At 45.8% G+C, this 18,423-nt stretch overlaps 1 protein-coding gene across 1 annotated transcript in view; it reads left to right on the top strand.

Moving 5' to 3' along the window:
* The first annotated feature begins 988 nt into the window (after positions 1 to 988).
* Positions 989 to 18,423, top strand: part of CFAP97D1 (CFAP97 domain containing 1) — a 29,641-nt gene continuing 12,206 nt past the window's right edge. Inside the window, exons 1-4 of the mRNA XM_025200735.1 lie at positions 989 to 1,022; positions 5,855 to 5,999; positions 6,718 to 6,785; positions 7,518 to 7,636. Of these exons, the coding sequence (XP_025056520.1) occupies positions 5,894 to 5,999; positions 6,718 to 6,785; positions 7,518 to 7,636 (293 nt within the window). The 5' untranslated portion in view covers positions 989 to 1,022; positions 5,855 to 5,893. The remainder of the gene's footprint in view (positions 1,023 to 5,854; positions 6,000 to 6,717; positions 6,786 to 7,517; positions 7,637 to 18,423) is intronic.

Below are 18,423 nucleotides of genomic sequence, written 5' to 3'. Positions count from 1 at the left end.
GTCCCACTCCCTCCCTCCACCAGGTCAGCACCAGGGTGATTGTCCCAATCACCTTGCCTTAGTTCTTTTTTAGCCTAGCCTCATAGTGTTGTTGCTGTACTCATGCAGCAAAACGACTTCAACTTGAACCCTTTTCCATTCAGGGCTGAAGTTAGGGCAAGTGATCTAATTTGTATCTCTACAGTATTATGCAAACACAATTGTACTGTAGCAGCTGATTGCTTTCCTTAACAGCATCTCCCCCTCCCCTTTTTAAAGCAGCTAAAATGTATGCTTCTCCGTACATTCTCCCACCTATATAGTTGTGCCCATAAAAGATATTGCCTCCCCTCAAAAATCCTGCTTCTTACATATTCCTAGGACCAGTTTAGCTATATCACCACCACTGCCTTAAGCTGTATATCAGAGAGCAAGCTGCAGGAGAATTTTTTTAAATTGCAAAAGGTAATCTTTCCCCATTTCTTATAACCATTTAGTGGGTTTCAATTGATTGACTGCTGCTTACTTTATTATTTCCCATTACACTGATTTTCTTGTCTTGCAGTTAGCATTTAGGTTATGAACACTGTTTTGTGCATAACTCTTGGGCGTACTGGACCAAACTGACCCCAATTATAGTGCCTTCGGAATTACTAACTATTTGCATGGGCAAAGGAAAGAACTTGGCTGGTTGCTCTGAACACGGCAAAACATAAAGAGGAGCAGAAGTCCCAGTGGCAGCAATAAATACTATAACTCAGCAGTCTGTGCAGGAAGCCCCATATGGCTGGTTTTCATTGGACTGGTGGACTTTAGGAAATGTCATCTTAATGGATCTTTTTAGCTCAGCTTCAGATGAAAACCCACGGACTCCATGCTGTCTGTGGTGCTTAAATCCATCTGTCAAACATCTCTGTTCCAGCTCACACCAGGAAGCAAATAGAAGAGAGTGACCACTTTCATCTCCTGAGAAGCATAAAGGACCACAGCTGCTGTTAAATGGAAAGATGTGAAGACAAGGACATTGAAGGGAATGGAGAGAGGTAATATTTGTAGTACCCCAACTTTAAAGTACTCTAAAAAGTGAGGGACAAATCATAGTAAAAGGGCTGGAAGGGACCTTATGACGTCATCTAATTCCATCCCCTGCTCAAGACAGAATCATCCTTGATTAAGCCATCCCAGACAAGTGTCTGTCTTAACCTGCTTTTGAAAATTTCCAGGGATAGAGATTCTACCCCGCTGATGATTACCAGGGCACCTGCATTATAACAGCATCACTAACTTCTTTATTGACCAAAAGGCTTAGAGCAGGGATCAGTAACTTATGGCCTGTGGTCTGGATCTGACCCCCAGAGCCATAGCTTCACAACATAGAGCAGCGGGGTGTTCTCTTTGCACCATACCCATCAGGCTCCTGGCAGAGGAGGATGTCTTCCTGTGTCATGATGCAGTTGGGTGCCTAGGCTTTGGCAAAGGGGGAGCTCTCCTTGTGTAGGACCACAGCTTGCTCCTTGCTCCTACATACCTCAGTCTTGATCTGAGTCATTCTGGTCCCCTGCTGGAACACATTGCCAACCAACCCGTGGCTTAGAGACACCTAGAGGCTAGGTTTGAGCAAGGCCTGGGTCATAGCTAGACCCAGAAGTGTTTATGCCAGGTTACTGGTATCTGGTAGGGCAATGCCTTGGAAATGGGTCCTTTGTACTGGTTCTAAAATAGGGTGGGAGTGGGGCCTAAAAGGACCTGAAGGTGGAGTCATTAGAACACCTCAGTGCTAGCAAACCTACTATACTCCCTTGGGGAGAAGGGGTTCTGATTGTGGGTTGCAGGTTAACTGTGCGATTAGCATCCCTCCCAATTAGTACACTCACATGTGATTGCAGCTGAAAGTGAAGGCCATGGATCTTCTCTCCATTTAGGGGGAGGAGAGCACCCAGTGGAGGAAGAGCCATTGGAACCAAGCCGAGTGTCAGAGGATTGTGGCACAGGTAGGGCTGTGTGAAGCTTTGGCCCCTTAGTCGATTTGGCGGTTTGGTGGCAAAATCTCCAAATCCAAATCGAATCAGAGGACCCTTTAATCTCTCCAAATCAAATCGGAACCCTCCAAATCGATTTGGAGAGATTCAGAAAGATTCAGCAATTCAGACATAGACACAGCTTTAAATGTTTTTTCTACATACCTCTAGGTAGCAGTGGCTCATGAATGCTGCGATGCTGGGGCAGATGGAGCGTCCCACAGAAGCGCAGGGGGCTCCCCAGTGTGCTTGGCAGCAGACCCAAGCACTTCCGGTCCACTTCCAAGTCTGCCGGGGAGCACGTGGTAGGGCCTTCCCGTGTCTCCCCAGTTTAGCAACTGGTGCCTTCTGGGTCTGGGGGGGGGGCACCCAGGGTCCCCCTGTGGCCGATCGCCGAGCTGGCGGGCGAGAATGCAGGGGCCCCCTCGGCGCACTCCCCAGTGGACCCGGAAGTGGACCCTGGAAGTACTTTTGGTCCATTTCTGGGTGCGCTGCTGAGCACATGGAGAGCCCCACCCCACACTCCTGTGGGACACTCTATGCAACCCAGCATCGCAGCAATCATGAGCAGTGCCTGCTGCATAAAAGTATGTTGAAAAACTTTTAAAGCTGTGTCTGTGTCTGAATCGCTGATTCTCTGAATCAGTCTCAAATCTTCAGATTCAGATTTGGCTGAATCGAATCGGGGACAGTGTTCTGAATCAACTAATTGAATCACTGTTCCTGATTCAGGCTGAATCCAAATCCAAATCGAATAGGGCCCATTTCTCACACCCCTAGTTAAAGGCACAAATGGGAGGCCCATAACTTCTGTGGCATGTCCTTTTAGGAGGAACATCAAGGAACGTTCTGGAAGCACCTTCTAAGCCATTAAGAAACTATTTTGTCTTTCCATGTAAGGAGCTAACATCAATGATTCCCCTCTTTCATTCCAGGCAATGAGACAGTTGAGTCTTGGTATTTCCTGCCCATACCCAGCCCACAGCTGGGATTAACTATCACATGCAATGGGTTCTGACCCACACGGAGGAACAGTCAAACCCTCCCAGCCTCTCTAGCAGTGCTGCTTATCTTCAGAGGTATAGCATTTCAGCCATGGACAGACATCCAGCCCTGCTGCACCCCCTAGCTGAAGTACCTCAAAATCTCTAGCCAGGGGTATGGCAGGGGGAACAGAACAGGCCATCAGTGAAGCTTTGCAGCCCCTGGTCTCCTGGGGCCTTTGACTCTGCTCTACCCCAATTCGGGCAGCATGGGGCCTTGAGCCTCTTGTTTCTGGAAGGGGGCACTTCAGGAAAGTGGAGATAGAGCTCATAAGAGAGCACTCACTGCTATGGTGCTCTGCTTACTCCTCCCCATGTGAGGTGGGGTGGAAAGCAGAACACTGGAGGATGCTAGAGGACCCAGGGGTCCTCTGTTACAGGCTATAGACTGTGTATGTGTAAGAAGTAGCACTTAGGATCATAGGACTATAGGAAAGTAGAGCTGAAAGGTGTAGCCATTACAGCCATTAAAGACACAAGCTGAGAATACTGCTCAAAGAATAGCAAGACTGAGGAGAAGGGGAAAGAAGAGCAAGGAGAAAATGCTTTCATGCCTGGTAGCATTCTGACAGAAGACAGCTATAGTGGGCATGCATGGAACATTACCATGGATAGAAGAATTGACTGCTGACCTGGCCAAGAGTGGTATTTTCCAGGCCAGGAATGCTGTGATGTTTCAGGAATGACAGAATACTGAGCCTACCAGTGAGGCAGTTGGCATGGTGGGGCAGATTACACTTGATACTAATGCAGAATCTCCATGCAGAGAGAAACACATGGCAATTCTCTTACAGATGCCCTCAGCCAGCAGATGGAGAGCATCTGAGCTCTGCCCTGTTTTGCTGTAGGCCACAAGTCTTCCTTCCACTGGCCCAGAGGCATCATATCCATCACAGACCCAGACCTACCCATAACCAGTCCCATTGCACATTCCCGCAGAACAAACTTTGGACCCTGGACAGCTTCCCCTACCCATGCCTTCCAGTTACAGACCTTTCTCCTATGCCCAAACCTTCCCCTGCCATCTTCTTGCATATAATCAAAACAGGGAGTGCAGATACCAGCAAACTGAGATCAGTGATAAGTCTACGAACTGGGGAAGTTTGGGAGCAGGTGAAACGTAGTTGTCCTTGTCATACTGGTGGAAGAAACAAGATTCAGGAAGAGAGTGTGCATGTAATAAATGTGCAGGTACATAGAACTATAGTACTCTTCTGCCACTGGCAGGGAGTATTTTCTTTGAAACAGCAAAGAGGGGCTGGGAGTAGAACATATAAATGCCCCTTTACAAAAAACTGAGTCTGATTCATTAAAAGTAGCGCCAAAGAGCAATTACCATAATTCTAACAATATTCCTGTATCGGACCTAATTTTGGTTCCTGGTCTTTATCAGCAAGAAGCAATAGCTTCTTTAAAATGTTTTAAAATCAAAAGTTGTAGACTTCGTATTTCAGACAGTCCATCCCTTGAGCAGATTAATTCTTGGCTTTGTAGTAAATATTCTGTGTGGTGATTTTTGTTTAATCACCAAGCAAATTGGTTTCAGGTCTGCTCCAAGACATTTTTATTTCCTTCTTATGAAACCATCTCAGTCTGCCAGCAGAGAGGCATGGAAAGGAGAGAGGAGCTACAGACAGTGTAATATCATAACCAAAGTGCACAGTGTAGTATAATTCCTGTGTCTGTTTTCCCAAATGAGGCTGACAGTTCAGCTTTAGCAACCCTGGCTCAGTTCCAAGATGTACTCTTTGTTGTATGTGTTCAGTTCTGATGACAGGCATAAACCCTGTGCAATGACCTGTTTCCATTATTCATACCCAAGAAAAGGAGGATAGAATTGAGGAGAGTTGTGCTCAATTTTGTGCTTTGCTGCCATCCTACCATGTGTCTGTCACTTACTTGGTTTCCCACAGATTGGTATCTGTAAAATCAGGATGCTATTTACTTTGCTCACATGGGTGCTCTGAAGTCTTACTGGTTATGCTCTGAAGTCTTACTGGTTATGCTTGACTTCAGACTAATATGGCTAACTATGTCTCTCTGTTTATAGATTGCACCACACCCAGCAGAATGAAATGGACTGACAAAGTGCTTTGTGCTTCTAGATCACTTTTAAGTCACAGACTTCAAAGTGGTGGTTTTAGATTTCTTGTTGCATATTTTCTTCCTACGAACACTCAGTTGTTTTAGCATCAGTAATAGAAATACAGAACAAAATTTTTTAAAAGTCAGAGTCAGGGTAAGCCTTCAAAGTCCATGGTTAGACACCTAAAAGATTAACTTTTTTTTTCAAGATTATTGAACAGCTAACAAATTCTTTGAAGAGAACTGTTTTTTATCTATGCATTACATTTCCCTTTGATTCATTTCCTTTGATTCTCTTTCAATTAATGTCCATATGTTTGAGAAACAACTTGGTTACTTATAGAAGCATTATGTTTTGCCTGAGTCCCTGCTTGAAAGATGTATTGAGGAGAAGTCAAGTCAAATAAACAAGGTTTACATGTATTTCCAAATATGTGGAGGCCTGGACTAAAAGAACAATGCAAGTATTTTGTTTGTATATTAGAAATTATAAGTAGTATTTTTAAATATACAGATTTAAAAGGCTTTTTGCACAATTGGGCATGAGTTACATATTAATATTAAGAAATATTTATGTACAATTAAAAGTTGCTTCCTGATTGGATAATTTCACTAAAATGGTTTCTGAAGCCTACAGTCTTCTACCTATGGCATGTGCTGGCATCTGATGTCATAACTGAAGGTATCTATGGCAACTTTCCATGGTACAAATAAATTATTTTACATTAGGATGCAACCTCCTTACTCGGCACCTGAGAAGAGGCACAGATGGGCAGTGTAGCTTATCCTGTGATTGTTGCCAATTACAGGCAAAGTCCTACCAGGAAGAAAAAGGTAGATACTGATCACAACTCAAGGAACAAACAACCACCTGGTAAGTGTTCCTAAAATTAAATGTTTTACCTATCAAGTTCAAATGTAATTATTAATGGGCTTTATAACCTTGTCTCTCTCAAGAAGCATCTCAGAAACTATCCATTAAATAAAAAAGAAATATGCATCAGAGAATCTTAGAAAAATAGGCTGGAAGGCCCAGGGGATCACCTAGTCCAATCCTTTGTTCAAGGCAAGAGCATCGCTGTCCAACCATTTCAACTAAATGTTTGTCTGACTTGCACTTCAAAACTTTCAGTGATGTACATTCCTCTAGGTAATCTTTTCCAGTGCTGAATCACCCTTATTGCTAACCTATATTTCCCTTGTGCAGAGTCATCATTAGCTAAGTTAGTCTGAAGTCAGGCTAGAGGTACACTTTATAGTCTGGCTGAATAACTGAATAACAGAATAGAGGTGCACCTTATAGACTAACTGAATCAGAAATGCATAAGACTTTCACTTCTTGTCCCATCCCATATGGATGCTGAGAACACCCGATTACAGCCCTTTTTTTGTATTTTCATTTTTAACATAAGACCATATAAGTGTCTCTTAAAACCTTAGGTCTATAAGTTGCAGGCCAGCAGACTTGTGAAATGATAAGGGTTTTGTATTAATCTGAGCAATAAATGGCTGTGGGAAAGCAATGGAGGATCTACAGCTGTTTGAGGCTCAGCATAGCATAACTTTCATTTCCATTTTGCTTTTTACTACAGCACCTCATGTTGATAACAAACCCCCTAAAGTACAGATACACCATCACTTTAAAGTGAGCAGGATTCAGGTACGTAGCCATTTCTGAATTGGTTCAGTTCTCTCCTGTATTAATCTAAGTCTATTCAGCATGGTTTACACAGTGCCAGGCAGGGCCAGCGGGGGGTGAATCAGGCCCCTAGCGGGGGGCGAATCAGGCGACCACCCCAGGCCCTGTGTTTTGGGGGGCCCCGCGGAGCCAGGTGGAGCGACACAGTAACTCTGCGCTGCTGTTGGCTTTGTGTCTGGCCACTTGGCATCTGCCCTGCCACCCCCACCGCCAAATACGCCACCAACTTCTTTGCGTCCAGGGGCAGGGCCCCGCACCCTGCTCAGGTTATCTCTGGTGCCAGGTATACCAAGTAATACTTTAGACGAGGGAGTTTTGGTTTCTTATAGGCTTGGTGCTTCAAAGATTCAATTAGAAAGGGATTGAAAGGAGTGAGAAGATGAAGATGATGACAGTAGAAGGATTCAGCATGCCCCTTAGTGTCTTTAGAATACATGTATAATTTGGATGAAGGATGGTTAGAAGGAGTGAAGGGAAGGGGGCAGTTGTGTTAAAATGTAGGACAGGACAGTGGCTTTGGATGTGATGGAAGGCACAGCGGAGTTTGGAAGGTGAGAATAACTGGTAATGAAAGATATATGCATGGGGATGATGGACAGTGGCAAGGGACTATGACAGGAAACTAAGCCAGTAAAATGCCTCTTGAGGAAAGCTCTGAAGCAGGAAATTACAAAATTGGCATCTCTTGCACAGGAAGACCAGAAAAGAATTGCTAGCATTGAAAGAGAAAACAAGAAACTTTTGGAGAAGTTAGCTGAGATATACCGTGGAAAAGGGATAGTGGATTGCTGGAATGAATACCGCCAAAAGAGGTAGGTGGCAGTATTGTTTGTATTACAAACACACCCAAAAGGTTTCCTATTGTGCTGGACACTGAGCAGAGTTATGAGACACACTCCCATTGTGAAGAACCTGACAACAGAACAGTGTTAATTAGTGATCTGTAATTTCCATTCATGGTATTCCCTGAAGTTACACCTTTGTGACACGATACATTTTGAGGCTAAGGTATTTCTGTAGAAAAGACCCTCAGAAAGTTGGGAAAACATCCACATTTCAGCTTAAAAGGGGCCATTTTTGCCAGAGGAAGCTGGAGTCACTACCTAAGTGGAAGCAGCACCTACCAGTGCCAGCCTCCATGGAAATCACTTCTACTGTATCTTGAAAGATTGGCCGGCAAGGAAGAGAATAGGAAAATGAAGTTACTTGCCAGGAACTGATGTTCTTCAAGAGGTATTGTCTATATATACATTCTTGCTGGCAGCTAGGTCTCATGCCCATGCACTTTAACCAGAGACTTTTTGCCTTAACTGTATTTATAGTGTGTGCTTCAGCCCTGGCTATCACATTACACCCACACTGAAATTATAAAAGGCAGTGTGCACATTCTGCTCCTCAGTTCCTTCTCAACTGCAGGAGGGAACTTTGTATACTGTATATACTCCTACACTATAAGGAAGTCAGGATGCAAGTGTGATTGGACAATATATCTCAAAGAACTCAGTTACTGGAAAGCAACCTTGTTTTTTCCATTTGAGTAAGTGTCTACGTACACATTTTCACATTTGGGCAGCGGCAGATCCAGAGGGGGTGCAGTTGCATAGTCGCACTCCTCCCCTGTTGGACCTTGCTGTGGGAGCAGCATGCAGTATCTGCTGCTGTTATCCTTACTGTCTCCAGCTGCCCCTCTCCAGCTTGGCTGTGTGGAAAGCTAGGTGCAGCTGGGTCCCACTAGATGTTCCTTGCCAGCCCAGAAGTGGGAGAAGGGACAGAGGAACCCCCCCTGCTGCCACGGCCACTGGCCAAGCCTGGCTCTTTCTATAGGTTCTCCACAGCCCTGGATGGAGTGGGGCAGAAGATGCCAAGACGATGGTGATGGTGGATGGGTCTCCTTGCATCCAGAAGCATAAGTAGAGAGGGTGAGGGAGGGAATGGGAGGGCAAGGGAAACATTTCATGTGATCCTGTATGGGTAATCAAGGAACAGCTCCCTACTTAATATAAACAGAGTTTTTATTATAGCAGTTTCTTACAGAGCTGTTACAGGGCCTGCTGTTCTCCACCAGCCTGTCTAACTCTGTTGTTTTTCTTGTTTCCTCCCCTCTCATTTCCTGTTCCTCCTTCAGACTCCTCCTTTCTGCTGCTGCTGGTTTTGCCTCTGAGATCCATACATGTTGTTACATCTTTCCTTTCAACAGTTGAAAACAGATGACTAACTTATTCCCTTGGTTGGGCCAGAGGTTGCTAGCATATAGCCCACCGTGGAGACCAAGCCTTTACCGCTGGTCTGCTGTGCTCTTTAGGGATCATAGTCATCCAGGTATGCTGGTCGTTGTACCAGCCTCCTGCTTCTTGTTTGTTTGATTTTTCTGGGTGCTATGCCTGCTTCTGTTCTGTCCATGTCTTTGTTTTGTGGGCTGGTCTCTGCTTGTGTATCTCTTTCCTTTGTGGAGTCCATGGCATCTTTCTCCCCTATCTGGGGCTCACCAATGACTGACCAGTTGTCAAAGTTGTCTTGGTCCTGATCCTGGGATCTTTTGCTCAGTTGTATTTCTGCTCTGCCAGCACTCCACAGCTGCTTCCGGTTACGTCTCAGTCACTGTCCACTATCTGTGACAGCTTCATAGGATCCATCTCCCACTGCACCCTCAATGGTGGCCTTTTGCCGTTCTTTCAGATGTGGATTTACTGGTTGTACCCAGACCTTTTCCCCTCTGCACAGTGGTCTCAGGTACCTGGCTCCTTTGTTATACTGTGATAGTTACTGAGACTGTTGCTTTTTTAGCTGCTTCCATGTACTGTCAGAGCTACTGGGATCACTACCCTGTCTCCACCTGGAATCTTATAGGTCTTTGCTGTAGCATGATTGTTGCAAATAGTCTGAGTTGTTGCCTGCTTTCTTCTGTAATTTGTGTATCCTGTGAGTCTGTGAATCCGTCAAATTTGCACTGAAAGCTTCCTCCTCATCTGTAGTGTCCTGATCCTTCATCACTGTGTGGACTGTGTTCTTTCTATTTGGGTGGCTACGACACTGACCCCTGAAATGATTCTCTCATCCACATTTTTTGCACTCTTTTCCATAGGCTGGGCATTTGTCCTTCTGCCTTTCATGTAGCTTCCCACAGTACATGCACTGAATCATATTGTTGGTGTTTGCAGTTGGCCTGCCAGGTTCCTGCTTTCCAGAGTCCTTTAGGTTGAGCCTGTGAACGTGCTCTGTACATGTGGCTGTTGATATCATTTTAATCCTTTGTTTAGACAATTCTACTGCCCTTGCAATTTGGTGACATTTTTCCAGGGTTAGATCTACCTCTTAGTAGTCTCCCCCTCAGGGCAGAGTCCCGTGTGCCACACACAATCCTATCCCTGATTAGGGAGTCTTTTATGTCTCCAAAGTTACATGAGGATGCCAGAGTTTTCAGTGCTGTGATATAAGCCTCTATTCCTTCCTCTTGGTTTCGGGTGAAAAACTGATCTTTCTCTACAGTCTCATTTTTCCTGGGGTCACAGTATGCATTAAATGCTTCTATTAACTGTTTGAGAGTGTCAAGATTCCTTGGCATCAGTGTTGCACTTACTTCACGGCCTTTCCCCCCTCCACTAGATAGTAAAACAGATTTACCTTCATTTTCTCTTCTTTATCAGCCCTGGCTAACTCTATTTCATCTCTCTTCCCCTCCTGGTTCTAGATTTAAAGGACCTATAACATTTCTATATGATGTGAGACTTGCCAAAATAGTATAAACAGCAGCACAAGTGAATCTGCTTCAGGGTTTGCCCCATTGAAGGAGAGGCACTTGTGAAACCCAGGGATTTTGGTGATGACATCACGATAGAGAGAGAGAGGAACTCTTGCTCCTGAAAAATGGTGATAATATACCTCAAAGAAAGAAATGAAGGGCAGTTGTTAAAGAAAGAAGATAAGGTATGGACCCTAAGACAAAGAACAGTGGAAGTGGGGGCAGGGGACAGCAAGGGTACCAATCCCAACCTAGGGGTTGAAGCTTTTTCCTTTTACTCCCAACAGAAAATTAGAGAAATAAGAGGTAGTAGTAAAATAAAATAAAGTATGAAATCTTAAAACAATCAAATCAGCAATTAAAATAGAAGCCAAGTGAGGGCTTTGTGTAGAGTGCGAAGCCCAAACCAGACAATCACCTCAGCTCCACCAGGGAATGGAGAGGAATGGAGATCCAGGAAAGGTATGCTACCCTTTATAGCCTTAGTGTGGGGGAAAATTAGTGGCACAGGTGATGCTTCCACTACAAGTACCACTAAGCAAAAAGTCTCTCAGGATCATAAGATACACCCACAATCAATATTAGAACAGGCCTCCAAATTCATCTAATATCCCCTGCACAAATGCAGGATTCACTTTTCCTAAAACATCCCAGACAAATGCCTATTCACCTCTTCTTAAAAACTTTCAATGACAAAGATTCAACAGTGTCCTCTGAGCAGCCTGTTTCACTGTTTTATTCTTCTGACAGTGAGGTGTCTTCTGATTCTTCTTTGCTGAAGTTTAAATCTATTGCTTCATATTCTGCCCTCTGTGATGAGGGAAGATAGATGTTCTCCCTTTTCCTTATGGCAGCCTTTAAAATATTTGAAAACTATTATCTTGTCCTCACATATTTTGCTTTTGCCCAAATTAAACATTCCTAGCTCTCTAAACATTTGCTTATGTGGCTTGCATTTCAACTCCTGTTTCGTCTTTGCTGCTGACCTCTGAGTCTCCTCTAGTTTCTCTATATCTTTCCTAAAGTGCAGAGCCAAGAACTATCCATAATACTCCAGCTGAAGCCTAACTTAGCAGTGAGAGACTATAAAAACATAAGAAGTGCCATATTAAGCCAGACTAATGATCCATGTAGCCCAGTATCCTATCTCCAACAGCAGAATGAAGCAGATGTTTTATAGGGAGAATATGCCCTCTATGTAATGCAGGGACAGGCAAAGTCCAGTCCATAGGCCAGATCTGGTTGGCAGCGGACTCCATTTCCCAGCCACCCCTGCACATGACTGGGGCTGGTCTCCATGGAGACCCCAGCTGTAGCTGAGCTGTGAAAGCGCAAGGCTGGAGTTGCTGTGGAGACCAGCCCCAGCTGCACTGGCAGGGCACACTGCAGAGCAGGGCAGGGGCTGCTCCAGAGCCGCTGGGATCTTGCGATGGGGGCAGCTTGCTCCAGAGTTAGGGCACAGCTGCGATCTGAAGGAAGAACTTCTTTATGGTAAGGGTGACCAGAATCTGGAATAGACTTCCCAAGAAGGTGGTTCAGTCCCCAACCTTGGAAGTCTTCAAGAGGAGATTGGACAGACACCTTGCTGGGATCACATGATATCGGCAGTATTCCTGCCCAGAGCAGGGGGGTTGGACTCAATGATCTTTCTAGGTCTCTCCCAACCCTTATTTTCTATGATTCTATGATATATGTGCATGGGTATTAGGGCACAGTAAATTAATTAACTCCTCCATAAGATAGTACTATCTTACAGCGGAGTAATTTACTACGCTGCAACTCATGTGAATGGTGACTGGGACAACAACACTTTGAGCTGGGGCATAGCAGCTCTGGGCAGGCAGCAGGCTCAGGGGGTCAGCCACATGGCTCTGCAGTTTTGGCACTCCTGTGCTCCAGCCAGCCCCTCTTCTACCCGACCCCACCATCTGGAGCCTGGGGCTAACCCCACAAGCCTGTTGCCAGCCCAGGGCTACTCTGGCTAGGCTCAAAGTGCTGATATCTCAGGTGCACGTATGGATGCTGTGCCTAGCAGCAGTGTACTCCGGAGCAAACTCTGTTTATCACATTGCATTAATTGCACATGTAGGTGTACCCCCTCTATCTTATATACAATATTCCTATTAATGCAGTTGTGAATTACATTTGCTTTTTGTAATCTCACCACGTTGCTGACTCATGTTGAATAGTCTCGGATCTACAATGACCCTCTGAATGTTTTCAGCAACACGTCTGCCTAGCCAGTTATCTTCCATTTGGTTTCTGTGCATTTGTTTTTTCTTTTCTAGGCCTAGCACCATACTAAATTTTGGTCTTTGATGAATTTCATTTTGTTATGTATAACTCAGCTTTTCAAATATATCCACAATTCCTTTGAATTCTACTACTATCTTCCAGTGTTTGCAAGCACTCCTGGTTTTGTATCCTTTACAGACTTAACCAGGAAGCTCTCTATTCTTGCACTCAACTCATCAATAAAAATGTTAAACAGCACTGGACCTCCGTTTTTAAATTCATACATTGATAGTTTCTTTGCTTATAGTTAGTTAGCAATGATGTATTCACTTGATAGTAATTCTGTCTAGCCCATATTTCTTCAGGGAATGTCAGGCAGGGTTGAAACAAAAGCTTTACTAAAGTCAAAGTATATCATGTCCACTACATTCCCTTAATTTATTAAACTGGTTATTCTTGAAAGCAGGATATCACTTTGATTTGGCCTGATTTGTTCTTAACAAACCTATGTTCATAGATTCATAGATTCATAGAAGTAGGGTCGGAAGGGACCTTGTAGATCATCAAGTCCAACCCCCTGCCCTGGGCAGGAGAGAAAACTGGGCTCAAATGACCTCAGCCAGGTAGACATCAAGCCTTCTCTTAAGGACCCCCAGGGTAGGAGCCATCACCACTTCTCTTGGAAGTTGGTTCCAGATCCTAGCCGCCCTGACTGTGAAGTGGTGCCTTCGGATGTCTAGTCTAAACCTACTCTCTAACAATTTGTGGCCGTTACCCTGGGGGGCACTAGGGGGAACAGGGTCTCTCCCAAACCTTGTTGGTCCCCCCTGGTGAGTTTATAGATGGCCACCAGGTCCCCCCTCAGCCTCTCTTTGTAGGGCCTGCCGTGCTGTCCCCGGATCATGCGGGTGGCCCTCCTCTGGACCCTCTCAATGCTGTCCACATCCCTCCTGAAGTGTGGCACCCAGAACTGAACACAGTACTCCAGCTGCAGCCTGATCAGTGTCACATAGAGGGGGAGGATCACCTCCTTGGCCCTGCTTGAGATGCATGTGTGGATGTACAACAAGGTACGGTTAACCCTACTGACTGTGACCTCGCATTGTCGGCCCATGTTCATTTTGGAGTCGGTAATGATCTCTTTCTGCCACCATGCTCTCAAGAAGGGAGTTTCCCAGCTTATAAGTGTGCTGCTGGTTCCCACTGCCTAAGTGCAGCACCCTGAACTTTTCAGTATTGAAACCCATCCTATTTTTGTTAGCCCACCCCTGTAACCTGTCCAGGTTCTGCTGTAATCTGTCCTTCCCTACTAGCGTGCCCACCTCACCCCAAATCTTGGTATCATCAGCAAATTTAAACAGGCTGCTTTTTACCCCGTCGTCCAAGTCACTAATAACCCAAGGGAGGTGGTGCTCTCCCCTACCCTGGGGGTCTTCAAGACTCTTTCCTGCCTACGCAGGGGGTCGGACTCGATGATCTATTGAGGTCCCTTCCGACCCTAACATCTATGAATCTATGAATAAAGAAACTGAACAGTGTGGGGGACTCCACTGCCCACTTCCCTCCAGGTCGAAAAAGACCCGTCCACCACCACCCTCTGAGTACGACCCTTCAGCCAATTAGCGATCCATCTGACTGCGTAGGCATCAATGCCACAGTCACCTAGTTTTTTGATGAGAATGGGGTGGGAGACAGTGTCAAAGGCCTTCCTGAAGTCCAGAAAGACTACATCCTTGATGCTAACCCTAGCTCTGTATCTGCATTAGCTTTTCTAACAGCCCCCCTACAGACCCGAGCGATGTAGGTATACTCCTCTTTGGTGATAGCCCCTCCCTTCCACCGGGTGTATGCCTCCTTTTTGGCAATCAAGCATTCACGAATGTCCTTGGTGAGCCAGGGGGGCTTTTGGGCACTTTTCCCCCCCTTGCTTCTTGTTGAGATTGTCACCCGTTGGGCTCTGAGTATCATCTCCTTAAGGAATGACCACTCATCTTGGGCACTGAGTTCCCCTACTCTCAAGGACTCCAGCGCCTCTCCCACTAATCTCAACTCGTTGAAGTTGGCCCTCTTAAAGTCTAGGGCTGCTGCCTTGCTGCAGGCCCTTGGGACCCTGTGCTGGATGGTGAATTCCAGCAAGCGATGATCGCTATCTCCCAGGTGGTCGAGGACCTGGAGCCCTCTTACCAGGTTGTCGCCTGTGGCCAGGACCAAGTCCAGCAGGGCATTCCCCCTGGTAGGACTGTGCACCTCCTGGGTTAAGTGGAGGTCCTGTATTTCGGCCAGGAACCTCCGCGAGCGGTCCAACCTGACTGACTGCTCCTCCCAGCAGATGTCCGGGTAATTTAGATCACCCATGACAACTACATCCCTTGCCTTAAGTGCCTCCAGAAGCTGACCCAAGAATTCGCAGTCCAGCTCTTCCCCTTGGTTGGGAGGTCTGTAGTAGACCCCCACCATTAAGTCCCTTTCCCCACGACCCCCTGTATCCTGACATTGACTAGTAGTGATCCTCCAGGTGTTTATAAATTGCTTGTTTTACTATTTTCTCTAATAACTTTATAGGCACTGAGGTCAGGCTCACAGGTCTATAATTACCCATGTACTCCTCTTTCCCCTTCTTAAAGATGGGTACTGTGTTAACCCTTCTCCAGTTCTGTGGGACTGTGCCTATCATCCTTGACTTCACAAATATTATTGCTAATGGCTTCCAAATTTCTTTAGCCAGTTCCCTCAACACTAAGATGAATTTCATCAATTCCTGCTAACTTAATTTGAATTTGTCAAAAGATTTGTTGTGCTCTTTTTAATGATCCATATCCCTTACTTTTGTCTATATTAGTTTTGTTAGCTGTGTTTAGAAGCTCATTTTTATGAAGACTGAGGCAAAGTAGTAATTGAGCAGCTCTGCCTCCTTTGCATATTCTGTTAATAGATCACCTGAAGATGAAAAGGTAATCTATTAACAGAAGATAGTTCCAGGACTCACCCTTCATGATCTCTCCATGGACTTATATACCATTTGCTTTGTTTGCATGCTGTCCAGCTCCCAACCTATGTAGCATTATCCCCCTACCTTGATGGATATAGGGGATATCCTCCTTATTTCACTCTCTCTCTAGAAGGATTCTACAGGGCTCTGTTTTTTGCCCTCTCTTCTCTGGTCCTCAGGGCAATCTCCAGCTCCTGCCCCTGTGCAGACAACTCAAAAACCTATCTCACTCTGATATTCATTCACCAAAAATTGTCCTCTAGGCTTTGATTATATCCTTGCTGCCAACATTTCCCACTCTGTTCTCTTCAGAGTATATGCACTAAGATCATTTTTCTGGGCCATTGCTCAGGCTGTGTAAGGCACCTTTCTTTGTTGGCATCTACCAACAACTCTTATTTCACCTGCTCTCCTTCACCTCCCAGGCCCCTGTAACTCTGTTCTTTCCTATTTATATGATTATACCTTACATCAGCTTTCACCCACTCTCTTCTGCCAGCCCTAAAGTACTGTTCAGCCATATCTCCCATAAATACCTTGAAGCTTTTTTTCTCAGCTGACCTTCCCAGCCTAGCTTTTCATCATACAACTGCTGTCCCCACATCCACACTGCTCTGTACAGTGCAGTCTGATGCAAGGTCAACTCAGACCTCTGTGTTAGATAAAATTGAAGCTTAAAAGTACTGGAAATATTCTACCCATGTGGTGCCCCTGGCTTTGCTGAGTAACTCCTTAACTTAATTATCATCTTCCCTCTGCAGCTTCTGAATGCCTTCTTGCAGCATGTATGATATGGTAGTATAGATAGGCACCTATACACATGTAGTGAGGCTGCTCTGACACGCTGTAATTATAGTGCATCCGAGCAGACTCAGTTAATCAAGTTTGCTGGAGCGTGGTAATTTCCACACTACAGCAGACTCCAGCATCTCATTTATTAGCGTCCCCACACTGAAAAATGGCAGGGGCCATTAAAGTACCTCCACTGCCATTTTCCAGTGTGGGGATGCTCTGGGCACTTTAATTAGAGCAGCTCTTGGACCCGCTCTAATTAAAGTGCCCCCACCCCACTCCTGGAGCATGTGTATAAATGCCTGATGATAGTCCACTGTCAGCTACTTTAGGCAGGGATCTATATTTTTGCTGGGAGGCTTTTTGCTGCAGAAATCAGCATGGATTTTACCAAAACATACCAGTTTATAACTAATGTTTCAGACAGGTTCTGGCATTAATCCAAGGGTGGGCAAAATATAGCCCATGGGCCAGATCTGGTTAGCCAACTGATTGGATTCAGCCTGTAGGTGGGCACCCATCATTTGATTGGAATCAGCCCACAGCTACCCCCATGGCACTCTGCATGGAGCTGAGCTAAACTGAGTCTCACCTGCTACTGCCCGCACCCACTGGCCCTGGATTTAGTCAGTGTGCACAGCTTCCCAGCAGGGCTGTTATTGGTTCAGCTGTAGCCCACTGGGCACTGCTCAGCTCCCCGTACCTCCAGCAACTTCTCTTCCTTCTGCCCCTGCTGCACTTCTCCAGGAAAGGGGGCAGAGCTACAGCTGGGTGGCTCCTGTCCCAGTGCATCGGGCTCTAGTTCCAGCTCCCAGCCACCTTCCACCCACTCTGCTCACCTGGAGCAGTGGGCAGAGCTCGGCCCCATGCAAAGAACTGTGAGGGCAGCTGCAGATTAGGAAGGTGGGGGCTGTGGATCACACCTGAACTGCCTGGGTGAGCTTGGCTGCACATGCCCCTGCACTGCATGCCCGGCTGGTTCCCGGGACCTAGCACGTAAGCAGCACCCCCAAACACACATGTGCACCCCTTCCTTACACACATACCCAACTACCCACACACCCCACCTCCCCACACTCCCTCCCACACCCGCCCCCCACATGCTTCCCAAAATATACAAGTAAGACTTTATTTTGAGCTACTATGCAATCGCCTTTATATTTGCCACTCAAAAAACCATAAATCAGGATTAAAATTATTTTTTAAATAAAATTAAAATATGTTATAGTAGATGTGAAAGTAGCTAGACTAGATAGTAGGGTGAAAGTGCTAGACTTTAGGAAAGCTGATTTCAATGAACTCAGGCGATTAGTCAAGGACGTACTGCAGAGTAGGAGTTTTGAAGTGATGGGAGCCCAAGAAGGGTGGCTGTGCCTTAAGGAAATGATCCTTCGGGCACAAAGCAAGACGATCCCCGAGCAAGGCAAAAGGGGGAAGGGGCCAGGAGGCTTCCCTGGCTGACCAGAGAAATCCAGGGCAGCCTAAGGGACAAAAGGGGAGCACATAAAAAGTGGAAACAGGGAGAGATCACCAAAGATGAATATACCTCCTCTGCTCGTGCTTGTAGGGAGGCAGTTAGACGGGCCAAAGCTGCCATGGAGCTGAGGATGGCAACCCAAGTAAAAGACAACAAGAAATTGTTTTTTAGATATACTGGGAGTAAAAGGAAGGACCAGGGAGGAATAGGACCCCTGCTAAATGGGCAGAAACAACTGGTGACGGACAGAGGGGACAAGGCTGAACTCCTCAACGAGTTCTTTGCCGCAGTGTTCCTAAGTGAGGGGCACGACAAATCTCTCACTGGGGTTGTAGAGAGGCACCAGCAAGGTGCCAGACTACCATGC

This window comes from Alligator sinensis, unplaced genomic scaffold (assembly GCF_000455745.1).
Source record: "Alligator sinensis unplaced genomic scaffold, ASM45574v1 scaffold161_1, whole genome shotgun sequence".
In the NCBI taxonomy this organism is placed as follows: Eukaryota; Metazoa; Chordata; order Crocodylia; family Alligatoridae; genus Alligator; species Alligator sinensis.
This window is presented reverse-complemented; position numbering and strand designations above follow the sequence as displayed.